The sequence below is a fragment of the Oncorhynchus keta genome, chromosome 15 (assembly GCF_023373465.1).
Source record: "Oncorhynchus keta strain PuntledgeMale-10-30-2019 chromosome 15, Oket_V2, whole genome shotgun sequence".
NCBI lineage: Eukaryota > Metazoa > Chordata > Actinopteri > Salmoniformes > Salmonidae > Oncorhynchus > Oncorhynchus keta.
In genome coordinates this window covers 30696213-30723530 of record NC_068435.1, presented here as the reverse complement: position 1 = coordinate 30723530, position 27318 = coordinate 30696213, and the positions used below count along the sequence as shown (strand labels likewise).

At 44.0% G+C, this 27318-nt stretch overlaps 2 protein-coding genes across 3 annotated transcripts in view; one reads left to right on the top strand and one right to left on the bottom strand.

Moving 5' to 3' along the window:
* Window positions 1-27318, top strand: part of LOC118394762 (solute carrier family 22 member 23-like) — a 457726-nt gene that overhangs the window by 284138 nt on the left and 146270 nt on the right. The window lies entirely within an intron of this gene.
* The window catches only part of LOC118394764 (tensin-3-like), a 79289-nt gene that overhangs the window by 26517 nt on the left and 25454 nt on the right, over window positions 1-27318 (bottom strand). For both annotated transcript variants that reach the window (XM_035788293.2, XM_035788294.2), the window contains exons 6-13: window positions 20028-20111; window positions 19321-19433; window positions 18232-18292; window positions 16592-16667; window positions 16267-16396; window positions 15987-16052; window positions 15360-15461; window positions 6152-7399 (exon numbers count right to left, since the gene is read on the bottom strand). In XM_035788293.2, coding sequence (XP_035644186.1) covers window positions 6152-7399; window positions 15360-15461; window positions 15987-16052; window positions 16267-16396; window positions 16592-16667; window positions 18232-18292; window positions 19321-19433; window positions 20028-20111 — 1880 coding nt within the window. The remainder of the gene's footprint in view (window positions 1-6151; window positions 7400-15359; window positions 15462-15986; window positions 16053-16266; window positions 16397-16591; window positions 16668-18231; window positions 18293-19320; window positions 19434-20027; window positions 20112-27318) is intronic.

Here is a 27318-nt window from a genome sequence, read left to right as displayed (position 1 = left end):
TTGCTTGTAATGTTCAGGATGTTTCATGTGAAGTATTCACTGTTCATGAGTGTGGCAGTGTTTGTGCATGTCTTCTATGCAGCTGCTCTACACATGGGATATATGGCTACAGCTGTTCTGTCTGTCTGTCTGTCTGTCTGTCTGTCTGTCTGTCTGTCTGTCTGTCTGCCATATTGTCAAACCACTGGAACTTATCCAGAATGCTGCAGCCCGCATAATGTTCAACCTTCCCTATTTTCCCATGTTATCCCACTCCTCTGTAAGCTTCCAGTCAAAGCTTGCATTCCACTTCAAGACCATGGTACTTGCCTACGGAGCAGCAAGAGGAACTGACACTCTTTACCTTCAGGCTATGCTGACTGTCTCTGCACTGCTGTACTGTTGCTACTTGGCTCCCTGCCAAACCTTTTAGCTTTTTACGCTTAATAATTATTTAATCAAACTCTGTTTTTAACAACTTTACCGAGGTCTTAGTTTTGTCCTCACAACACTTTTTTTGATTAAACTTTTTCACCATGGAGGCTTTATCTGGACATAAATCTGCAGGACCTCCTCCGGACGAAAACAAGCTACCGTTGTCCCGCCTGCTCCCCGTCCCTGGTGCTCGAGTGCGCCAGGCTACCTTTCTTTACATGCACCTGTTACCATCATTACGCCAGCAGCGCTCATTGGACTCACCTGGACTCCTTCACCTTGTTGATTACCCCCTGTATCTGTCTGTTCCTCGGTGGTGTTCTCTGTGTCCGCATTAATTGTTGTTAAGTGTTCCTGTCCAGAAGCTGTTCCTGTTCCGTTTCATGTCCGTCAGCTATTAAACCTTCACTCCCTGTACCTGCTTCTCCTGCGTCGCTCCATAGAGAATGTGGACACCATTACAAGAAGCATCTCAGAGTTTTTTAGGGTTTTGTTGGAGACAGACCCGGGGTCCGCCTCCGATGAAACTGGGGGTGCCTAAGCTGACTCGTCGGGCTGTCACGCCCAAGCTGGCTCAAGAGGTTTCCTTGCCTCGGTTGGCTCGGCAGGTTCACGTCATGCTTCAGCCGGCCCATCGGACTTCTCCGCCGCAGCGGGATCGTCAGGCTTTCACACCTCAGCCGGATCGTCAGGCTTTCACACCTCAGCCGGATCGCCAGGCTTTCACACCCCAGCCGGATCGTCAGGCTTTCACACCTCAGCCGGATCGTCAGGCTTTCACACCTCAGCCGGATCGTCAGGCTTTCACACCTCAGCCCGGATCGTCAGGCTTTCACACCTCAGCCCGGATCGTCAGGCTTTCACACCTCACCCGGGTCGTCAGGCTTTCACACCTCAGCCCGGATCGTCAGGCTTTCACACCTCAGCCGGATCGTCAGACTCCCATGCCTCAACCGGCTCCCCAGGCGGGACGCCGGGTGGTGCTCCTAGAAGGGGGTGGGGGGTATTGTCACAACTGCTCCCGCTCCCCCTTCCTGGCGCTCGAGGGCGCTAGGCTACCCTTCTTTATAAGCACCTATCACCAACATTACGCATAGGCAGTGCTCATTGGACTCACCTGGACTCCTTCACCTTGTTGATTACCCCCCCCCCTGTATATCTGTCTGTTCCTCGGTGGTGTTCTCTGTGTCCGCATTAATTGTTGTTAAGTATTCCTGTCCAGAAGCTGTTCCTGTTCCGTTTCATGTCTGTAAGCTATTAAACCTTCACTCCCTGTACCTGCTTCTCATCTCCTGCGTCGCTCCTTGCAACTGCAACATTATGCCTTCTCATTGCAGTCGCTGTACTCTTAATATAAAGGCGAACTATCACCTTATGGTGAGGACAGGCCTCCTGGGCCATATACAGTGTTCCTCACTGAGTTCCCTGAATTCCTATCAGATCTCGTCATCATGGCAAATATTCACATTTTTGGTAACGTAGAAAATTCTCATGGACAATTCCACAGACCCGCTCCAAAAGGATTTTGGTGCCATCTTTGACTCAGAGCGTTGGACTAGTAACCGAAAGGTTGCAAGTTCGAATCCCCGAGCTGAACAAGGTACAAATCTGTCGTTCTGCCCCTGAACAGACAGCTAACCCACTGTTCCTAGGCCGTCATTGAAAATAAGAATTTGTTCTTAACTGACTCACCTAGTTAAATAGAGGTCAAATAAAAAATGTAAAAATAAAGTGGGTTTTGTCCAACCTATCTCCGCACCTACGCTTTGCCACATTCATACCCTGTGACTAGTTTTGTAAATAAATATTAATAATAAATATTGTGGATCTAAATGTTTTTCCTCATCATCCTCAATTCCAACAAATAATCTGATCAGACTCCAACAAAGAATTATCAAAAGCCAAACTATAAATTCTTGGACAACCCAGATTTCTAGATGTTCTTCCAGACTCCCTCCACCTACCCAAGGACATCGGAGTAAAAAATCTGTTAACCACCTCACTAAGGATCTAAATTTAACGTTGAGAAATACTGTACCCTAGATGCAGTAGCCAAAAACATTTGTCACAAGAAATGAGCTCCCTGGTACACAGAAAATACCAGAGCCCTGAAGCAAGCTTCCAGAAAATTGGAACGGAATTGGCATCTTCCGATTATCTTGGAAAGACTGTACTGTTCAACATCGAAGAGCTCTCACTGCTGCTCGAGGAAACCTACTTTTCCAACATAATTGAGGAGATTAAAATCAATCCAAAATGTATTTTTGATACTGTCACAAAGATAACTAATAAGCAGCATTCCCCAAGTGAGGATGGCCTTCACTTCAGCAGTGATGAATTCATTAACTGCTTCGACAAAAAGATCCTGATCATTAGACAGGAAATTACGGAGACCTATGTCACGACTTCCGCCGAGGTTGGCTCTCCTGCCCGTTCAGGCGGTGCTCAGCGGTCGTCGTCACCGTCCTATTAGCCACTACCGATCCCTTTTCGTGTATCTGTTGGTTTTGTCTGATTGTTTTCACCTGTGTGTTAGTTAATTAGTATCTGTATATAATGTAGGTTGTCCCGCCCTTGTTTTGTGCGGGATTGTTTGTTTTGTCATTCGTTTCGTCTGTCGATGTTTTTTGTGTTTATTATTCTCCGGTTTGTCTGTTATCCTGTTTTGGATAATTTCACCCTGTTTGTATTTTTGGGTTGTACGTGTTTATTTTTGTTCACCGGAGAATAAACTACTTATCGCTATTTGCTCTCTGCGCCTGATTCCACCCACCTTTACTAGACGTGACAACCTATTTAAGTCTTCTTATTTCTCCAAAACTCAGTTGTCCTAAATCTGCACAGAACTGCCAGGACCAAGGATCAATAGAGACACTCAAGTTTTTTAATCCTGTATCTCTCGACACATTCACGAAAACAGTCATGGCCTCTAAACCTTACCCTATTCCAACTAAACTACTGAAAGAGCTACTTCCTGTGCTTGGCCCTCCTATGTTGAACATAATAAACGGCTCCTATTCTCAGGGTCTGTACCAAACTCACTAAAATTGGCAGTAATAAAGCCTTTCCTGAAAAAGACAGACCTTGACCGGTATTTTTTTTTTTACAACTAATCAGTCTTTATCGAATCTCCCATTCCTCTCAGTTTTGGGGGAAAAAGCTGTTGCACTTCAACTGACTTCCTGAAGACAAATAATTTATACAGTCTGGTTTTAGACCCTATCATACGAATGAGACTGCGCTTGCGAAAGTGTTAAATGACCTTTTAATGGTATCAGTCCAAGGCTCTGCATCTTTCATCGTGCTCCTAGACCTTTGTGTTGCTTTTGACACTATCGATCACCACAATTTTTGGAGAGATTATAAACCCTATTTGGTCTACACGGACAAGTTCTTGGCTGGTTTAGGTCTTATCTGTCTGAAAGATATAAGTTTGTCTCTGTGGATGGTTTATCAATGATAAGTTTCGGTGTTCCTCAAGGTTTCGTTTTAGAACCAAAATTGTTTTCACTATAAACTACCTCTTGGTGATGTAATTTGGAACATACAATGTCAACTTTCACTGCTATGCAAATATGTGGTTCTGCCCCTGAACAGGCAGTTGAAAATAAGAATTTGTTCTTAACTGACCGGCCTAGTAAAATAAACTCCAATGACATCCATAACATTATTTAGCCACCATCATGCTTGAAAATATGGAGAGTGTGTTGTGTGTAATGTGTTGTGTAGGATTTGCCCCAAACATAACACTTTGTATTCAGGACATAAAGTGTATTTCTTTGCTAAATGTTTTGCAGTTTTACTTTAGTGCCTTATTGCAGAAAGGATGCATCATTTGGAATATTTGTGTTCTGTACATGCTTTATTCATGTAGGTAAGTATTGTGTAGTAACTACAATGTTGTTGATCCATCCTCAGTTTTCTCCTATCACAGGAATTAAACTCTGTAACTGTTTTAAAGTCACCATTGGCTTTATGGTGAAATCCTTGAGGGGTTTCCTTCCTCTCCAGCAACTGAGTTGGGAAGGACACCTGAAGGACACCTGTATCTTTTTCGTGACTGGGTGTATTGACTGGGTGTATTGACTGGGTGTATTGCCATAACAAAGGGGTTCTGAAATGACTCAAGACATTTCAGCTTTTGATTTGTAATGGTCTTAAAACATGATTCCCCTTTGACATGTTGGGGTATTGTGTGTAGGACAGTGACACACAATCTGCATTTAATCCATTTTAAGTTCTGTCTGTTACACAACAAAATATGGAAAAGTCAAAGGCTTTGAATACTTTCTGAAGGCACTGTATATGGCCATTTATCATAGATTGCATTGTTGTAAATAAACTAAACACAGAGTGTTCCTGTACTATACTGTGCTGCGTGTCTAGGCTTTCTAGAGTATGTAGCCAATATGCACAGACAGGTACAAGTATCTGGAATCAGATGGAAAATGCAATGCCTCAAGGCACACTTGTTCCTTGCTTGGAAATTCCTTGGTCCTCCTCCCGGCACTGTGCTCACCTCTTTCTGTTCCCACTGGCTGCTCCAGGTAAATATCTTAAAGTGGTTCACACTCTACTGACGGCCAGACCACACTCGCACACTCCAGTTAGAAACAAAATGGTGGACCACAGTTCCAGAGTCAATGAACGCACTGCCATCCTTGAGTCAACAACGTTCACAAGTTTAACAATTTAAGATACAGCTACGTTTGGTGAAATGAAAAAGACAGAACATTTGTGGTTTTAGTGAGAGGGTAAGATTGCATATGCACATATGAATAGCTAGCTGTAAGATAAGTATTGCTGATAGCGGGAAACAAACAAAAGTGAGATAGTGAAATTAGCTGATTTCAGATTACAGACCAAAACACTGTGAATGGCTAAGGTCTAAAGCTGGTGGGAGACCTAGGCAACTTTTCAGTCATTGATAAGTACTTAACATTCCTAGGATTCTTTGGCACATTGTTTCAGTCTGTGTCCAATGGCATAATATCAGTCAGGCCAATATCCAGAGGAAATACAATATTTGGCAGCTGATCTGTACATAAGGGTTATTAGAGGGAAACTATTGTAATATTCAAAACATACAAGTACGTTAGAATATTCCTCCACTTTTGGGGGTTTGCTATTCTTTTAGATGGACAACATGCAAGGGGACCTGCTGACATTGACTCCAACAGCTGTAATATTCCCTTTAAGATACTGTCTTCTGAAAGCAAGACACGTCAAGCTGGTGTCTCTACTGATAAAAGTGGCTTCAGTGAGCACCTGAGCTGAGAGCTATGAGCCTAGATCTACAGAGCTGATGACAGTCATCTCTCTCTATCTCGCTCTCCGAGTGAGACAGTTGTACACAGACAAGCCTCGACAACGGCCTATCCCTCAGAAACACGCAGAAAACATCTGAAAAGCTGGCAGGAAGCCTGCTATTTACATTGGCTAACAGCTCTCAAGGTAGGAGAGGGCAACGGTGTGTTTGGGAAAAGTTAACACTGTGTTGTAAGAGAAGTGAGGATTTGAAAAGAAACATCACCAACTCTTCAATCGTCTCATTGATTTCTTACCACCACCATTTTTTTCATGATGCTCTGCTGTGTGCAGATGTTGGATCACATTTCCACCACCACCACTAACATTACTACCACCAGTACCATTGTAAAACATCACCATTATTACAACCACCACCATTCATATCACCACCGCCACCAATCACCACACCCAGAACTTGCTGTCTTACCTGACGGCTGTGTGCTTTGCAGTGCGGCTGTACTGTTCTCTGTGACTCTGGGACTGACTCCATTGGGGCACCCGGTGGAGGTGGCGTTTGTGGTGGCTGAGCCATTCACATGCTCCCCGCCGTTTCTCTTGACCGAGCTGGAGCGTGTGGGGACAGGCACGAACGTGGGGTCCAGGTCCATGATCAACTGGTTGAGCTGGTCGATGGAGTTATCAATGTCCACAGTCAAAGAGTTGAACTCTTCGTCTCGGCTGTTGTTGTTATCGTTGACGACTGCAGGAGGCTGCTCGTTGTGTGTCTGTGGTGCCACCACCGTTCTCAAGGCAGCAGTGTTCATATTCAGCACGGGTCCTTGTTGTGACACTGTAGGGGTTGGAGGTTTGGGTGGGCTTCCCCCTTGTGGTTTGTTGTCCCCTAGGTACCTCTCCCTCTCCTCACCCTCCTCGGCCTGCAGGTAGGCGTACTGATGGGCTGCTACCATCTGCTGTTGGCGCACCCAGGTGTGTGTGGAGTAGCTGCCCTGCCGGTAGACCTGCTGCTTGGGCATCGGCATGGCGGTGGCGGGGGTGGAGACTGAGGCACTCCTCTGGCCAAAGCAGCTCCTCCGGGCCTCTGCGTAGGCTCTCTCGTACTCCTCCATTGTGGCCGGGGCTGGGTGGTGGTGCTGGGGTTGGTGGTGGTGGAGCTGGTGCTCCTCTCCCCCAGGGCTACTGAAGCCATCTGAAAGCAATGAGTTCTGGCTGCTCTTGTGGCAGGAGGATGACAGGGTACCGAGGCTGTCCACGCTGCGCAGGTCGTGACCCGACAGGAGGACCTCATCATCCAGGATGTCCGTCTCCCTCTCCCTGGGGGGCCGCAGGTCCCCGTTGCCATGCACCTGGGCTGGGGCCCGTTTCTGTATGGTCATCACTCCTGGCCCCCCTCCTCCGCACTCAGACATCTCCTCCAGGCCGAACCCGCTCAGCAGGCGCTTCAGCTGGGCCTTCTCCTGACGGCTGGGGCCTTGCTGGGGCCTGGAGCTGGTGGTTGTGGTGATCGGGGCTGGGGGTTTGTCAGTCCACAGAGAGGTGCTGGACAGGCCTGAGTCACTGCTGGCTGACAGGGCGTGGTCGCTGTGGTCGGGACTGCTGGTGGTAGAAGTGGCTTGGTGGGCTCCACGGGCCAGGGTCACGGTGATGGATCCTTCCCCGTTAGGGCACCTTTTGGATGGGGAGGCTTTGTCCTGGGCCAGTCCCTGAGATCGGGGCACTGGAACAACAAGAGATGCAGCGGCTTCAAGCAGTCAGCTGGTACGGAGACACACACAGACATCACCACTCACAAACACATGGACACACATATGTACAGGTAGATGACCACAAAGACGCTCACATGACCACAAAAGACAATAATTTTTTTCACATAGACAAATAAGTTCACTGAACAACAAGTACAGCTGTCTGATATAAACAAACAGGGTTACACAAATGTACAAAGACACAAATGAACACACACATCAACTGAGAGGTATGAAAATAAGTGAGACATTCTTCTCTCATGACACATTTACAGAGCTGGTGGACAATGAGTAGACTACAGGTTGTAAGAATAGCAAAGCATGGGAACGATCAGCACTTCTCACTGCACATAACAAGAGTATTCTCCCAGACAACTGTGCACCACTGAATAGTTTCCCCTCAATCTCAAACCAAAACGACACAAACGGCAAAACGAATCATGAGTCTAACCATTCTAATGAAATAAAAGCATACAACTAGCACTTTAACTCTTATCAAGCACTATAACTCTCGTTCGTACCTTGTGCTGCACGTTAGACAAAGGTGTTCCTCGTGTTCAGGTTATATAAGCAACTAGTAATGAAAGCCAAGCACCCATCCGACTGTCTGCCTGTGAGCTGATATCCGGCGGTCAAGGTACTGTTGAGTCCGTGGCCAGTCAGCCACTATGTTTGACCTCTGCATTCCTCACCGTGGCGTGATTTACCTACCTTTCCCCACCGCCCTCTGACCCTGCAACATACTGTATGTTCGACCCTCAGCAGAAAAAGTGAACTACAGTCAGAGGTCAAATGGAAAGCAGCACAGTAAAATCCACCTGCGTCCTCTCTCAGGACTCGGATAAATTACTCTGGGAAAAACAAAAGACTTTGAGTTAGCTAACAGGACAAGGAGCCTGGTCAGTGCTTACCGAATGGAGTTCAATGTACATATTTCAAGTGCAACCAAAAGCTGTGGTAAAGTCGAGGTTAAAAGCACCATTCCATAATCAGTGTCACTCGCCTGTAGTTCAACAAAGGACATGCCTTTGTCTCAATCTAGCGGTGTGAATTACTTCCCTTTCCTGAAGCAAACAGGGCTGTAAGTAGGATCCGAATACTAGACACGCATGATAAATTATACCCTCCCCCTCAACACACACACACACACAAACACACACACACGGTTCTCTGGAACTCACATCTGGCTCTCTACAGCATGTCTCAGGCCTCCTCACCAGGCTAAAGTCCAGGTCCAAACTCTGAGGAGTAGCCCAACAGATCCCTCTACAACAATCCAACTGGCAAGGTGGTAACACTTCTGAAGACATATGTCATCCCTCCACTCTCTCCCTCGGTATGTCACCCTCCCACTTCTCTCTCCCCCTCCCCCCCTCCTACTCTTCTTTCACGGTCCATTTTCTCCTCCAAGAAAGCAATGCAGCCACAGCTCTAACCTTCTCATTCAAGAAAGTAATGGAGCCACAGCTCTAAACTTCTTCAAGAAAGCAATGCAGCCACAGCTCTAACCTTCTCATTCAGGAAAGCAATGCAGCCACAGCTCTAACCTTTCCTTCAAGAAAGTAATGCAGCCACAGCTCTAACCTTCTCCTTCACCGACTGCAGGTAAATAAGTGCACCAGACAACCACCATATCTCCCGCATACCAATATGGAGAAACAGAGAGATGATATGGAGAGGAGGATGGGAAATGAAGAGTAGGAAGTTTAGCTGACAGATAGTGACCAGGATCAGAAACCCACAGAGGTCTTCCAACCACACACACTGGCTCTACTCTCCCTCTCTCCTAGCAGTGAGAAGGAAGGTGAGGGTGTTTGCACTCCACACAATGGGGGACCTTGAGTTCTCCAAATATGGACAGAAGAATGTAAACAAGTCGGGAGGGGCAAGGGGGTGGGGGCAGGGGGGTGGGGCCGGGCCCTGGGGTGAGCTGTAATCCGACCTCATGCCCTGGCTACATCAGGGTACACTCTGCCAGGAGGGAGGAAGAGAGGGACACAGAGAGAACGAGAGACAGAGAGGGTCTGAGAATGAAAACAACATTCCTTTCCCTCTCTTCCATCCCTCTTTCTTTCACACCGTAAAGACAGACTTTTTAATTAGAGCAAGCCTACCTTCTAGTTGGGCGCTCTCTGCCGGTTTATGAAACTCCTGGGATAGCCAGGTTGTTTTTCTTTCGCTCTCGTGTATCATGAAATGATATGCCTGGCGTCCGTACAACACCAGCATGGAAACAGATGTGCCCTAACCTCAATTATGGGGTTCAACAATTGTTTTGACAGTTTTTTTTCTATCAGAAGACACACATTGGCAAGACTGAGGTCCATAGATGGTTAACCAAGTATGGCCCCATCAGGTGGTCTTCATCTTTGAACCATTTCATCTATCCTAAATCAACATTTTATGTCGGAATTTATCAAATAACTTTTTGTTCTAAATTGTCAATTTTCTTAGGTTATTATGTTGTTAAAAAAACACTTGACACTCTGTAAACACAAGGCAAATGGGAATGTGGCAGCATTCCCCCAGAGGAATTGTTGTTGCTACACCTCCGAAATGACCCTGCTGTCACTCCTGCTCCATTCACATCCATGTTATTACCATCTACCATCCCTCCTCCTCCTCTCACACTGTATGCCAGGCCTGTGAGTCATAAAGCTTATTTAACCATCAACATCACCATCCTCATTTCCATCACCCCTGGCCTGCGTGGCTTGGCCTAGCTTCCGTTTGGGCTCCCGTTTGGGGTCCAGCCAGACGGCCCTCAGCTAACACATTCCTTGTTAATCCAGCAGTCAAACCAGGGCCCTGTTCCATGGCTCTGGTTTGACTCACTCTCTCACTGGGAGCTAGATGCAGTAACAGAGGTGAGAGAGAGGGGAGCCCTCGGTACAGGACAAGCCTGTTGTGGCCTAGACTTTCTCTTGTAATTGACTCAAATGGGGTTATGTCGATGTTGACATACATTGATTGCTTAGACATCCTCTGATGCATGTACAGTTTTTAAAAAAAATATTTAAAAAACACACATTGGCTGGATTTGTTTCTATTGATGGGGAGGAAATCGATCCTGGAAAGAGTAGAGCAGTTTCCGCGATGTTGTGTGAGGTAAAGCATGATATCCCTCAATAAAGAACAACCCATAATCAAACACAATACTTAATTCACACTAGTGGATAAACCCACATTTTGAATGGGGAGAAGGGGAATTTAAAAAGCCCATTGAAGTAAATGATGTTGTCCTTCCACATACCTAACACTGAAGTGGTAAGCTGTCTTTAAGATGATTGACAGGCAGTCAGAGGGACACTGGGAGCTGCCAAATCAAACAGACTGGTAAGTAGCTGCTGAATTCCAGTAGAGCTCCCAGTCTTTCGTCTCTAGTCTAGAGTTTACATGAGAAAACAAGGCTGTAAATATTCCACAGGAATGCCTCACTGACTCAATGAAAAGGAGAAAGTGAAAAATAATTTTTTTAGGCTGTTGTTTTCCTTTAATTAATCTTTTCACATCCAATGTTTGCTCTTTCATTACATGCCCAGAGACTCTTGATCTAGCACTTCAAACATAAAAGCTAACCTCACTTTAAGATTGTGTAGTAGAGTTTCTCAAATAAAGCAACTATAACTAGTTGTCTTTATTATCAAATGGCTTATATTGGTATTGTATATAAAATGCTTATTGTACAACAGGCCTGGGTGGATTCATGTATTAATGTCACCATATTTCTCTATTCTGGTGAGTTGTTGTGAATTCACCGGCTGAGAGGAAAATTTTGGCAGAGCAGCAAGGGATGCCCTGACAGTGTGTGTGTGAGAGTGAGAGAGAGAGAGAGAGAGAGAGAGAGAGAGAGAGAGAGAGAGAGAGAGAGAGAGAGAGAGAGAGAGATCACACCTGCGTCTGTGTAACTGGGTTGGTCGAAGCACGCCAATTCATTTGATAAAACAATTATAATAATCTCTAGGGAACTACTTTTCCAGTGCTTCCATATTCCCTATGGTACTAACACTGCAAAGATCATCCAGAAACTACCTGCAAACAGGCACTGTGAAGGACATACTGCTTTCTCAGGAACAGGCCAAAATCCACGTCATTTGCGTGAAGAAAAATATGGAGAAAAAGGGGGCAGAGGTCGGGCTGCCTTCTGAGAATTCATAGTTAGATATTCCAGGACGTGTACTCAAAGCATCCGCGGAACAACTGGCAAGTGTCTTCACTGACATTTTCAACCTCTCCCTGACCGAGTTTGTAATACCTACATGTTTCAAGGAAGCGAAGATAACCTGCCTAAATGACTACTGCCCCTTAGTACTCACGTTGGTAGCCATGAAGTGCTTTGAAAGGCTGGTCATGGCTCACATCAACAGCATCATCCTGTATACCCTTAACCCACTCCAATTCGCATACCGCCCCAAAAGATCCATAAATGATGCAATCTCAATCGCACTCCACACTGCCCTTTCCCACCTGGACAAAAGGAACACTTATGTGAGAATGCTGTTCATTGACTACAGCTCAACACCATAGGGCCCACAAAGCTCATCACTAAGCTAAAGACCCTGGGACACCTCCCTCTGCAACTAGATCCTGGACTTCCTGACAGGCTGCCCCCAGGTGGTAACGTATGCCACACGGATTCTCAACACGGGGGCCCCTCAGGGGTGCGTGCTTAGTCCCCTCCTGTACTCCTTGTTCACCCACTCCAACACCATTATTAAGTTTGCTGACGACACAACAGTGGTAGGCCTGATCACAGACAACGATGAGAACTGGCAGTGTGGTGCCAGGACAGCAACCTCTCCCTCAATGTGCGCAAGACAAAGGAGCTGATCGTGGACTACAGGAAAAGGTGGCCGAACAGGCCCCCATTAACATCGACGGGCTGTTTTGGAGTGGGTCGAGAGTGTCAAGTTCCTTGGTGTCCACATCACCAATGAACTATCATGGTCCAAACAAACCAAGACAGTCGTGAAGAGGGCACGACAACACATTTTCCCCTTCAGGAGGCTGAAAAGATTTGGCATGGGTACTCAGATCCTCAAAAGGTTCTACAGATGCACCATCTAGAGCATCCTGACTAGTTGAATCACCACCTGGTATGGCAACTGCTCGGCATCTGACCAGAAGGCACTACAGAGGGTAGTGTGTACGGCCTAATACATCACTGGGGCCAAGCTTCCTGCCATCCAGGACCTATATATTAGGCGGTGTCAGAGGAAAGCCCCAAAAAATGTTAGACTCCAGTCACACAAGTCAGAGACTGTTCTCTCTGTTACCACACGGCAAGCGGTACTGGAGCGCCAAGTCTAAGACCTAAAGGCTCCTTAACAGCTTCTACCCCCAAGCCATAAGACTGCTGAACAATTAATCAAATGGCCACCCGGACTATTTACATTGACCCCCCCCCCGCGCCCATAGTCACTTCACACCTACCTACATGTACAAATGACCTCGACTAACCTGTAACCCTGCACATTGACTTGGTATATAGCCTCGTTATAGTTATTTTATTGTGTTACTATTTTATAATTTTTTATTTGATTTGATTTGGTAAATATTTTCTTAACTCTTTCTTGAACTGCACTGTAGGTTAAAGGCTTGTAATTAACCCTCCTGTTGTGTTCGTTGCATGTTAATTAATTATGTGTCCCGATCCAAAATGACCTCCCCATTATAGCTGATTATAAATCCATAATAATACATATATTATCACCTAATGTTGTGTTAGATCTTTTTTTATCAACTTAAGTTATTGTGAACATTACAAGTTTTGAACTTCTATTTGCTTTTTATGGCCTGTAGGACTCATTGACCTGAGCTCATACAACTCCTTTTGAGTAAAAAAAAAGCACAATGTTGGATTATTTTGACTATAACAAATACTCATATGAAACATTGTGCTATTTATCACAGACTACTTTGTGTCAAAGTTTAACAAGGACTCTCCTCCTCACCACTGTCATGATCAAAGATATGATCAAGAGCCTCCCTCACATACAGTATATCGTTTGGTCATTGTGCTGCCACAGAATTAATTGTGAGCAAGGCCTCAAAAAAGCTTTATGTACCAGAGCTGCGAGAAAAGTTCTACATATTATTGAAACAATGTTGCGATTGTTTGTGAGAATGCCAACAGGTGTGGTTCCCGTGGAGGAAAGATTCTATTGGAGAAAGGTTCCTGTGGGGGTTGCCATGGAAGCCAAGAAGGGGAGTGAGGTGTGTGTGTGTGTGTGTGTGTGTGTGTGTGTGTGTGTGTGTGTGTGTGTGTGTGTGTGTGTGTGTGTGTGTGTGTGTGTGTGTGTGTGTGTGTGTGTGTGTGTGTGTGTGTGTGTGTGTGTGTGTGTGTGTGTGTGTGTGTGTGTGTGTGTGTGTGTGTGTGTGTGTGCTCAAACACACATGCATGTGGGGGTCTGGGAGAGGAAGTGTGTCCATCTGATGGATGGGCATGTGCCTGAACTCAATTTGATACACTAATTGTAGACTCACCCATTCATTTCCAATGACCGGTCATTTTTGACTGGGAACACCACAGGTTTAATAAAACGCACAACATGTTATGAAAATCATCAACATGTATCTTGTGTGTTCAGATGCCCTGTGTGGACAAAGTAATGGAACCTTATGACAATCTGATTAAATTAATTATGTTTTGTGAATTGGTCCAATTCGACCAGAACACAGCAGGAGGGTTAAGCATTTCAAGGTAAGGTCTACTACACCTGTTGTATTCCGCGAATGTGACAAATAAAGTTTGATTTGAATCTTCTGCATTTGGTACACCAAGGGAAAGATACTATCTATCATTTCCTCTGTTTACCATTGTAAATAAAGAATGTTTCCATAGGAATTGCCCTGGTACAAGTAAAGACACATAAACCAAGCCGGTGGAGACTGACTACGTTAATGGTTTTACCTAATGGTAATGGGTGCTTTCATAAATTCACTCTGGCTATCTACTCCGATTTCGGAGCACTCTCGTCTGAATGTGCCAGAGTGCAGAATAACTGATGAATTTAGCAACGCTCAACAGTGTGCGCTCTGAATTTACGAACGGACAATCTGACAACACTCTGAATTTACAAACACCCAGAGAGCACTAGGAGCACACTCTGGAACTCCAATTTGAATTCACGAACACGCCCCTAACAACAGGCAGTCAAGGCTAACGTTGGCAAGCTTGCTACCTACTTCCAGACACAAATGAGATAACAGCTCACTCTGAACATTTTACTCGCCCTTGCAAAGCTGGTTAGGCTGTTTTCATGTTATCCAGAGCATTGGTGACTAACTATACTGCTGGCAACATTTTAATTACGCTTTCTTACAAATGTTTACTGACATCGGCCATATTCAACTGGTGTTAAGCGATCGTACATTCACCAGTTATTCTGCGCTCTGGCACACAGACGAGAGTGCTCGGAAATCGGAGTAGACGGCCAGAGGGAATTTACAAACTCACCCCAAAATCTATCATGCTCTGCAGTACTGAGACTAACGTGAGGTTTACAGGGTTGCTGCGAGATCTGTCTCGCTAGAAGCTCTGCATTGAAAAAAATACTGTAGTTGTCACTTGGCCCTCTAAGGAAGGATCTCCATTCATTTAGAAAGCAGACATTGACTGACCCAGATTTGGTTGGTTTTAATGGGTGTACATGGACCTGTGTTTTTAAAAATGTAGCTAGGATCGAGATTTGTTCCTGACAGACATAGCCTAGATATGGCCCAGAGATTTTACTCATCAAGTAATGCGGTCAGATAAAACTCCTGGCACTATTGGTCAATGTAAGTGCATGATCCACAGATATTGCTTGGTTTATCTTGATGAACTTGGTTTTTAGTTATGGTGGACAATATGATATTAATGCAGACTGACTGGAAGCTTTATGTTTCACAATGTAATGAGGAGAAGTAAGTCCAAGTGAATGCTGCTACCTTCCGCGTCAATTATGTTCTGGTAAGAGTCCCATCGTGTCAGAGGATCGGCTGTGTTGTAGTCCACACTTATGTCTGCCCCGTTCTGCCAGCGCTCTGCACCTACAAGATACCATTTAAAAGCAAGAAATCATTGTGTGACGCTCTTATTTGATCCAATCAACATCAAGGAATAAGTGGGACATTCTTGTAGGGTTCAATCAACAACAAGGGATCAGTGGGACATTCTTCTAGGTTTAAACTTTCTGTGGACAGAAGCCATTTTTGTTTATTTTCTGTCAGTGATTTGTGGCCAGAGTGTTTTCATCTTGCAACTAAGAGTTGAAGGAATGTTACATTTTATGAGTTGTTTAGAGCACATATATGCACGCAAAGACACACACAACACTCACGCTCCCTCCTGTGGGGCTGGGAGGAAGGGCATGCTGTGCTCCTTTACCTCTCTGTCAGCACACACTTCACACTACATTTCCCCTCTACGGATTTCCACATCCTCATCTCAGCAGGGGGTAGAGGGGAAAAGAGGGGGGATCGAGGGGGGAAGCTGGGTGGTGAAAGGACCATGTGTCTGGAGGTTTTCAAACCCTCCTGCTTTTCTAACTGAGTTATAGGAGTTGAGAAAAATACCTGGGATTTTCTCCGGGCCCTCAGAGAACACCAGCTCCACTTTCCCGTAAGCCAGAAATCTGTGATCTGCAGAGGAAACACAAAGGAATGGAGTGAGTGTGGCTGCATTGGAATGCCACAGAAAGATGAATGATTCTGCCGATGACTGAGATTCTCCCAGAAAGCCATAATACATTACAGTCTATGAGAACACATGATTGGTTTTTACTAACGGATGAGCCAAACCCAAAGGAACTCCAGTAGTTTTTTTTTAAATCCTGTGACGGCAATGTGTGTAGACCTTTATTGGCAGTCTCCATGTCTTCTTTCTCGAACACCAGGTTGTAGCCATGCACTGCTCCTGTGTGGAACTGGAGCCGGAAGATCGCCTCGCGCTCCAAAGTGACATCACTCTTATGGTAACACTTCACCTGCAGGAACATGGAAAGACTGGCTGTTGTAACAGCTGTCTGTGTGTGTGTTCATGTGACCTTACAAAAAAAAACGTTCTCACTATTTTATGTGTGTAAGTCTAATCGGTCATAACTTGTATCTTTCTTCTTGTATGGTATACCCAGTACATTCTGTAGGATATGTTATGTGATGCTATGAGACGTTATTCTTACCATGATGTCTCCCTTTAACATCTGAGCAGGTTCCAGACTGATACATATCCTGTCTCTGTGTCCAGGCCCAATGTGACTGGGTAATAGAGACAAACAACCAATCAGAGAGAACATGCTATGATGGCCAGGTTTCCCTGGTGGGCAGATGGCCCAGGTGGACAGAGTTTGCACCATAGACATTAAAACCAGTAGATAGTGATAGCGCTGACGTTATCCACGTATTTCAATGGAAAACTCCCAATGGCTCATGAAGGCGGAAGTATTTGAATTTGAAGCTCGCCATATTGTTGAATGAGGCTGAATGGCACCCAGAAATTGCTAAAGATCATGGTGAAAATGGCCGTAACTAACAAAGGACATTATAGTCATTTTCATCCTGCCTGAGAGTTAACCCAACACTGCTAGATGACGTCGGCATCAATACCAGAAGACTTGGACATAAACAGTCAGGAAGACTTGGACATAAACAGCCAAGAAGCATGTGCATGAGTAATCGGTCTATCTCAACATGTGGTCCTGCGTGATGACAAATATAGTAGTCAGAAGGGATCACTATTTAATGAAATATATCTTGATTTGTAGCGAACTTTTAAATAATTCGCTGTGGGGATTAAACTTGATCATAATAAGCACATTTTAGAGCCCAAAACGTCCGTCTACATTTTTTGAGGTTGGCCGTTCTTGTGATCGTAATTTGCTACATACTGTAGTCTATCAGACCAGGGCTTTTGGCACCGTTAGGTTGCTACCAGTGGAGGCTGCTGATAATAATGGCTGGAACAGAGCGAATGGGATGGCATCAAACACATGGAAACCATATGTTTTCTGTATTTGATACCATTCCACTGATGCCGCTCCAGTCATTACCACGAGCCCGTCCTCCCCAACTAAGGTGCCACGACTCGTGATGCCACACTCCAGACCGGACACTGGGGGCCTGGTTTGCACCAGGTGAAAAGTGATTGCATTGTTTTGAGACAGGGCTGCCTCCCGGCGTGAGCCGGGCTCCCCGTTCCAAGCCAAAATCGGCTCAATCCAAACTGACGTATGTCAAGCACCTGGAGTAATGACTGATTCTGAGTATTCATATGTCAAAGTTGTGTTTAGTCTTGATAAAAGCGCACACGTGCTTCATCTGCTGCATTCCAAAGGACAACTATTATAAAAATGTGTGCACGTCTTATGGAAAAGACGTGTATTTCTGAATGATGCACCATGCTGCCTTGTTGACATAGGTTGCCTTCCCCTGCTCAGACGTTGCATGCATAAACCAAAGGTTGCGTGCCACGTCATCGACTGTGCCGTCAGGCACCAGATTGCTATAACATATGATGTGGTTAGCTGATACTTGTCTATCCAGGCGTTGTAAGATCTGGAATGCGTCAGAAACGCCTGGGCAGAGGAACGCACCCAATATGACCGGGCGGCGCAGAGTACTGCTCCATGTATGTAGTCCACTCCTGCCATCTCCACTTTAGCCCAGTCACGAATCATGGGCAAAAGTGACGGTGTATAGCCAGAGTCTAACTCCCTCAGTGACAGTCACAGAGAGCAGGCAAATTAGAACAACAAATTGTTATTAAAAAATAAAATGTGTCACTTATTGTCAAACAAAATAGGAAACTTAAACGAGTGCTTACTAGACCCCTGAGGAGTAGACAGCTTGCATTCCCTGGTAGACTTTCAGGTATGGCCGACACACTGGGGAAAAAATGAGAAGAGAAATATAGTACTGCGAGATCAATTTTGTTGTGGCAAAAGTGTGGAACAAAAATTATTTGAATATTATTCACATCAATAAACTGCATCGTAAGATGTGTGTATTATCAAGCATTGATTCAGGTAGGTTTCAATTCACAATACGTGCTAACAAAATGGCATAAAAACTTCCCCTCAAGCATCTTGTGGGCTATTACAGATGAATGGTGAATGCTCCATTCTAGTTATTTTGGATCTCAGTTTGATACTAATTATCACAACATCTTTGTTCAGGTCATATCTATGTGGCGTACGTTTCTCAGTAAGCATCGGGGGTTCAGTATCTTCCCCAGCACCTATTCACTATGGCAGGTATCATCAACTAGATTCAGCCAAGTGCCAATGTATTCTTGAGCGGATGGTTGGGGGGAAAGGAACATTATAAAAAAAATATTTATAGACTGCAAATTGACTGCAAGAAGCCCAAACAGATATAACATTTAGTTTCACTGCTTTGCGGATGACACACAGCTTTATTTACCAATCAGACCCGGTGACCAAGCTAGCATAGCTGCCCTTCACAAATTTCTCCAGCTCAATGACAAGAAATCAGAGGTTGATTTATTTGGTTGTTTTATTTGCCACCTTGCAAAAAACCACCCACTGGACATAGAAGTCATTTCAACGTTTAGTTTTTATTTACATTTGGTTGAATTGTCAACTAACGTAAATTCAAAGTGAAATCAACAAAAAAATTATCCATGTTATTGGCAGACAAAAAAAAAGTTATTCTGTGGTGCGTGTTCATGTATGTGCATGTGCGTGCATGTATACACATGTGTCAGTCCGAGGGAAAGGACAGGTTCATTTAGCATGCAAGCTTTCCAAAATGCCAATTTCTTTCTAGATAAGCACATAGGGATTTTATTGGTAGTTATTTGTCAGACTTCTAGCTTCTCAACGAGTGGAAAGTTTTTTAAAATTTTTATCCTAGTGGGCCGATATGTGAACAAAAGCAGGTAGTAAGTTACCTCCTGCAGTGTCAAAGTTTGGTATCCCACGTAGAATGATGCAATGCAAGAACAGTGGAGAGGCGTTGATTTTCATCGATCCACTCAGGAGACTGTTCAGGATCCAAACGTACCTGGCATGGCAGAATAGTAGAGATACAGTAATCCACACAATAGCTAGCAAGAGGATCCTCAATAGCTCAACCCCTCTGCATATACTGTAGGTTAAAGTAAACAACAACAGATCACTTACAACAATTACATCAATAGCTGGGTCCAACCATGACAAGTATAACAGAGATACTGTAGCACGCATGGGAATGTTACTTTTCTGAAGATCCATTGAGGTTGTGTGTTTGTGATGGGGACATTCTTGCAAAGGCGCCCAGGGTATGACTGAGTCACAGTGATTCAGTGTGATGCAGCAGGATAAGATTACACCAGGTCACCACGGGATCCCATTCTGTTTCAATTACTCACAATGGCATGATTATCACGGGCCCTTTTCTATGGGAATGAATTAACAAGACCAAGACACGCAAAAGGTTTTCTATTGGCTCAGGTGGGACAGGGACCTGAACTTGCCCTAAGGTGGGCGGAGAGGGATATGTGTGTGGGTGTGTGTTGGGTGTGGGAAAACACCTTTACCTCACCATCCTTATCACACAATGGGCATTCTCTCAATACTAAAAGAGTAGATTCATATTATGCCTGAGAAGAGGTCTTACCTTTTCTGAGAGGGTGTCATTAATGCTGAGACCTTGTCGTCGTAGTACTTCCTCATTGCAAAGCGGTCCAGGGCCTGATCAGCACTATGCAAGACGGACACAGACATGATTTAGGCTTAAACACTGAGTTACCCTCCTGTTTGGGCTTAAACATTGACAGGGTAAGCATGACAATCATGGTAAGTAAGCTGTAGATAAGAGCTTTAGTTTTAAATAAGAGTGAATTCAACTGAACTGAGCGTAAGTCATCTGAGTATTACCAGAAACCCTCCTGGCTGACTGAGTGGAGTGACACACTGTAAACAAACATTTACAAATATTCAACACATTTAGAGGGACCGTTCCTCCATACAGAACCTTTCCAGATTCTTGATATCCTTCGTCTGCCCCTATGGACTGCCCTGTTCAATTCAAACCACAGGTTTCTAATCAGGGCATCATGCACCCCAAAAATCTGAGGGGGCACAAAGTACGTGAGGATGGCTGTGGGTTGGTCCATAGGGGGGCCAGGCCCCCATCCATACGTTGGAGAATTTATACTTTTTCAAACGCCTGACACAGCTTTTTCCTACAATCTAGAGCCATAATCATTGTGCTTAACTCCATGTAAAAAAATATATATATTTTTCTGCATCTCCAATAATACCTATTTTTTTTAATAACCTGCATCTCTGCATCTCTGCATCATCAAGCTAACTACTCCAACTTGATTGATAGTCTGAAGTAGTTTAGGTAGTTATGAGGGTGGGAGATTGGGAACCTTTCTGGGCTAGCAAAAGCAAACTTCATAAATTGAGGCTAGTAGTATTAAAGAGATAAACACAAACACATGTTTTATTATAATCATTTTGTAGTTTTGTTAACACTAGAAACGCTGGGCCTTGAATGGAACCGCCTTCATGTCATTCTGACTGCAACATTCTAGCAGTCTAATTAAAAAATGTCATATATACAGTGCCTTGCGAAAGTATTCGGCCCCCTTGAACTTTGTGACCTTTTGCCACATTTCAGGCTTCAAACATAAAGATATAAAACTGTATTTTTTTGTGAAGAATCAACAACAAGTGGGACACAATCATGAAGTGGAACGACATTTATTGGATATTTCAAACTTTTTTAACAAATCAAAAACTGAAAAATTGGGCGTGCAAAATTATTCAGCCCCTTTACTTTCAGTGCAGCAAACTCTCTCCAGAAGTTCAGTGAGGATCTCTGAATGATCCAATGTTGACCTAAATGACTAATGATGATAAATACAATCCACCTGTGTGTAATCAAGTCTCCGTATAAATGCACCTGCACTGTGATAGTCTCAGAGGTCCGTTAAAAGCGCAGAGAGCGTCATGAAGAACAAGGAACACACCAGGCAGGTCCGAGATACTGTTGTGAATAAGTTTAAAGCCGGATTTGGACACAAAAAGATTTCCCAAGCTTTGAACATCCCAAGGAGCACTGTGCAAGCGATAATACTGAAATGGAAGGAGTATCAGACCACTGCAAATCTACCAAGACCTGGCCGTCCCTCTAAACTTTCAGCTCATACAAGGAGAAGACTGATCAGAGATGCAGCCAAGAGGCCCATGATCACTCTGGATGAACTGCAGAGATCTACAGCTGAGGTGGGAGACTCTGTCCATAGGACAACAATCAGTCGTATATTGCACAAATCTGGCCTTTATGGAAGAGTGGCAAGAAGAAAGCCATTTCTTAAAGATATCCATAAAAAGTGTTGTTTAAAGTTTGCCACAAGCCGCCTGGGAGACACACCAAACATGTGGAAGAAGGTGCTCTGGTCAGATGAAACCAAAATTGAACTTTTTTGGCAACAATGCAAAACGTTATGTTTGGCGTAAAAGCAACACAGCTCATCACCCTGAACATACCATCCCCACTGTCAAACATGGTGGTGGCAGCATCATGTTTTGGGCCTGCTTTTCTTCAGCAGGGACAGGGAAGATGGTTCAAATTGATGGGAAGATGGATGGAGACAAATACAGGACCATTCTGGAAGAAAACCTGATGGAGTCTGCAAAAGACCTGAGACTGGGATGGAGATTTGTCTTCCAACAAGACAATGATCCAAAACATAAAGCAAAATCTACAATGGAATGGTTCAAAAATAAACATATCCAGGTGTTAGAATGGCCAAGTCAAAGTCCAGACCTGAATCCAATCGAGAATCTGTGGAAAGAACTGAAAACTGCTGTTCACAAATGCTCTCCATCCAACCTCACTGAGCTCGAGCTGTTTTGCAAGGAGAAATGGGAAAAAATGTCAGTCTCTCGATGTGCAAAACTGATAGAGATATACCCCAAGCGACTTACAGCTGTAATCGCAGCAAAATGTGGCCCTACAAAGTATTAACTTAAGGGGGCTGAATAATTTTGCACACCCAATTTTTCAGTTTTTGATTTGTTAAAAAAGTTTGAAATATCCAATAAATGTCGTTCCACTTCATGATTGTGTCCCACTTGTTGTTGATTCTTCACAAAAAAATACAATTTTATATCTTTATGTTTGAAGCCTGAGATGTGACAAAAGGTTGCAAAGTTCAAGGGGGCCAAATACTTTCGCAAGGCACTGTATATATTATTGCAAAAATAACAATTTGGTTGTGTTTAAGAATGCCTTTGGTAACATTTGAATACAATTATTTTAAATAGCACATTAGCATTTTCATTAGTTAATGTTACTCTACGCTATTTGCAAAAACCAAAAAACATAAAAAAACACAAATGTTCCCAATACGTTTTGAAACATGGTAACAGCTATTTTTTTATAACAACAACAATAACAGAATACCCCAGCCTAAAAAAATAAAAGACCCAAATGATGACAACATCAGTAGCCTAAACATTATTATAGGTGGCCTTGATGAATAGTAAATCTCAGCACAAAAGCAATGATGCATTCAGAAAGTATTCAGACCCCTTCACCTTTTCCACATTTTGTTTTATGTTACAGCCTTTTTCTAAAATGGATATCAATCTACATCAATCTACACACACTACCCCATAATGACAAAGCAAAAGCAGGTTTTTAGATTTTTTGGGGGAAATGTATTAAAATACAAAAAAACAGAAATACCTTATTTACATAAGCATTCAAACCCTTTGCTATGAAACTCAAAATTGAACTCAGGTGCATCCTGTTTCCATTGATCATCCATGAGATTCTTCTACAACTTGATTGGAGTCCACCTTTGGTAAATTCAATTGAATGGACATGATTTGGAAAGGCGCACACCTGTCTATATAAGGTTCCACAGATGACAGTCCATGTCAGAGCAAAAACCAAGCCATAAAGGTCGAAGGAATTGTCTGTAGAGCTCCAAGACAGGATTGTGTCAAGGCAGCATTGAAGGTCCCCAAGAACACAGTGACCTCCATCATTCTCAAATGGAAGAAGTTTGAAACCACCAAGACTCTTCCGAGAGTTTGCCGCCCAGCCAACCTAAGCAATCGGGGGAGAAGGGCCTTGGTCAGGGAGGTTACCAAGAACCCGATGGTCACTCTGACAGAGCTCCAGAAGGACAACCATCTCTGCAGCACTCCACCAATCAGGTATTTATGGTAGAGTGGAAAGAAAGTAGCCACTCCTCCGTAAAAGGCACAAGACAACTGCCCGGAGTTTTCCAAAATATTATCTGGTCTGACGAAACCAAGATTGAACTCTTTGGCCTGAATGCCAAGCATCACGTCTGGAGAAAACCAGGCACCGCTCATCACCTGGCCAATACCATCCCTATGGTGAGGCATGGTGGTGGCAGCATCATGCTGTAGGGATTTTTGTTAGCAGCAAGGACAGGGAGACTAGTCAGAATTGAGGGAAAGATGAACGGAGCAAAGTACAGAGAGATCCTTGATGAAAACTTGCTCCAGAACGCTCAAGACCTCAGACAGGGGGCGAAGGTTCACCTTCCAACAGGGCAACGACCCTTAGAACACAGCCAAGTCAATGCAGGATTGGCTTCGGGACAAGTCTCTGAATGTCCTTGAGTTGCCCAGCTAGAGCCCGGACTTGAACCCGATTGAACATCCCTGGAGAGACCTGAAAATAGCTGTGTAGCGATGCTCCCCATCCAACCTGACAGAGCTTGAGAGGATCTGCAGAGAAGAATGGGAGAAACTCCCCAAATACAGGTGTGCCAAGCTTGTAGAGTCATACCCAAGAAGACTCGAGGCTGTAATCGCTGCCAAAGGTGCTTCAACAACGTACTGAGTAAAGGGTCTTAATACTTATTTACTTATTTTTGTAAAATTCTAAAAACAATGACAGTGTTATGGAAATGTTTATGTTTGTGCTTTTCTATTAACCAATTTCTGTGTTCTGTTTGTGTGTCTCTATAAACCAATTTCTGTGTTATGTTTGTGTGTCTCTATAAACCAATTTCTGTGTTCTGTTTGTGTGTCTCTATAAACCAATTTATGTGTTCTGTTTGTGTGTCTCTATAAACCAATTTATGTGTTCTGTTTGTGTGTCTATATAAACCAATAATATGTGTTCATGCAAGTGATTGATTGAACAAGTCCTCAATATCAGAATCTCCAATTTGGCAGTACGTCCAGAACCTTGTTTAGAGAAAGGGATATCTCAGTTTCAAGGTCTCAGCTTAGAGAGAGGAAGCCTTATGAGGTATTGGTCTGTCACATACTGTACATGACCCAGTATTGGTCGTAACATGTATGAAGCAAAAATTAATTGTGAATGATGAATAAGCTAAATCATGCAAATATAGCTCGTCAATATATAAGGGAACTAACGGGACTGCCCTGTTAGATCTCCTGACAGACGTTCATCATGGTGCATGCATTTTGTTGGAATCTCTCCGGTTCACTGTTAATAAACAATGATTCATTTAAGATTGACTTTGAGTGTCCCTGTGTACGAATTTCCACGGCAACAACATTCAAAACGAGTAAATTATTGTCAGCTTTTGCTTGTGTGCGTCTTCACGCAGTGGATTTCATTTAGCTGTTATCCCTTGTCCTAACAGAAGACACAATTTTCGAAACTTTCACTTGCTTGACACTCTTTGACATATACTCTTTGAAAAAAATGCTTCCAAAAGGGTTATTCGGCTGTCCCCATAGGAGAACCCTTTAATGTTCCATGTAGAACCCTCTGTGGAAAGGGTTCTATATGGAACACGAAAGGATTCCATCTGGAACCAAAAACGGTTCTTCTAAGGGATCTCCTGCGGACAGCAATAGAACCCTTTTAGGTTCTAGATAGCACCTTTTTTTTTCTAAGAGTGTACCTTTGTTTGGTTGTATTGTGTAATAGTCTCCAGTTTTCTCTTTATTGTGTCCTGTCTTTTTTTCATTCTTCAGCCCTGCTGCATGATGGCTGTGCCGGTGCCTTATTTCGCGCAGAGCGAGCTCCCTTCTCACTTTGTCCATGGTGCCGGCCAGACTTGTTTTCTTTTCAAGCAACTTGTTCGCCAATGACAGTGAAGTGAATAAATTCTCCATGGTGACATTTCTCCCCTTGCCAACGAAAGGTTGCGCAAGCCTCATCACCACATTCTCCGAAACTCGCTCACCTGCTGCCCAATGTGGATATCTTCCCAGACATTAAAAGCTGTTCTGCACGTACAATTACGCACGCTCTCACTGTGTAGCCTATTCCAAGTAGGCCAGAGTAGCCTAATAAGATGCTTTGATTCTGTGGACTGATACAGGGAACATTACATTTTAAGATTAGAATTATAATGGATGAAAACAATAGAATGGCCTGCCCTGTTCTTCATTCACAGTTGGGGATTACATGCATTTGCATTGTTCATTTCTATGATCAACTCACCCATTCTCCCCCTTTCTCCCCATCAGACTTTACATCATTTATTTAATTTGTTGTTATATGTGTGGAAATAGGTTTGGTATAGTTTTTGGTTCAGTTTCGAGAAAATTATAAGGGTGATTTTCAGCTGGGCATTGCACTTTCAACTGTCAAAGAAGGAGCGGAGCAGGCCCTAATGTTGGGAGAAGGAGCAGAGCAGGCCCTACAGTTGGGAGAAGGAGCAGAGCAGGCCCTACTATTGGGAGAAGGAGCGGAGCAGGCCCTACATGTTGGGAGAAGGAGCAGAGCAGGCCCTACTGTTGGGAGAAGGAGCAGAGCAGGCCCTACTGTTGGGAGAAGGAGCAGAGCAGGCCCTACAGTTGGGAGAAGGAGCAGAGCAGGCCCTACAGTTGGGAGAAGGAGCAGAGCAGGCCCTACTGTTGGGAGAAGGAGCAGAGCAGGCCCTACAGTTGGGAGAAGGAGGGGCAACATGGAAAACCATAAAAAAACGACATACCCTACTAAAACTGGTTATAACTCCAGTTCTGTTTGTGGTATTAATATTCTAACAACGACAGTGTCTTATATAGACTTATTTAGGAAAAGTCAAGGACAGAGGGTGGCATGACTTTAAAAAAATGGGAGAGTAATAAAAATGACTTCTTTGGCAGTTATAGTGTTAAACGGGATAAATCTGAGTGACATGTGCCTCTGTGCCCCCTATGGGCATGACATTTCTGTTTCCAATCAGGTGCCAATGTCATTTAGCAAACTGTAGGCGGTGCTATGTTCTGATGACATTCAAATATAGCTCTTTGGCCACTCACACCAGTGGTGTCAAAAATGGAAGCATGTGTAGAAAAGTACCTCATACTTACTCTTAAATATAGTGGTGGATCTTTGAAGTTATAGGGCTATTTTGCTTCCACTGGTTCTGGGGCCCTTGTCATGAACTTTACCTAATTACCATTTCATTTTAGCCAAAAACCTGGTTGCCTCTGCCAGGAGGCTGAAACTTGACCACAGGTGGATCTTCCAGCAAGACAATAACCCCAAGCATACATCAAATACACAAAGAAATGGTTTATTGACCACACATTTTTAAAAATTCAATGGCCATCCCAGTCTCCCGGCTTGAACCCCATTGAAAGGCTATGGTTTGAATTGAAGAGGGCAGTCCATAAACACATCATCTGGAAGGGTTTCTGTATGATGGAATGGTCTAAGATCCCTCCCAATATGTTCTCAATATGTTCTCTCGTAAAACATTTTTGAAAAAAGCTCATTGTCCAGTTTTGAAAATAATATAATAATAATATATGCCATTTAGCAGACGCTCAAAGCGACTTTCATGCGTGCATAAACAGGGTGGTCCCGGGGATCGAACCCACTTATGCTTTGAGCTACAGAAGGAAAACAGGGGTGCCAATTATTTTTACCCCTATCCTTTTTTAGATTTTTTATTACTTGTTAAACCCTCTGATCTCTGATCAATTGTATTAGTATAACA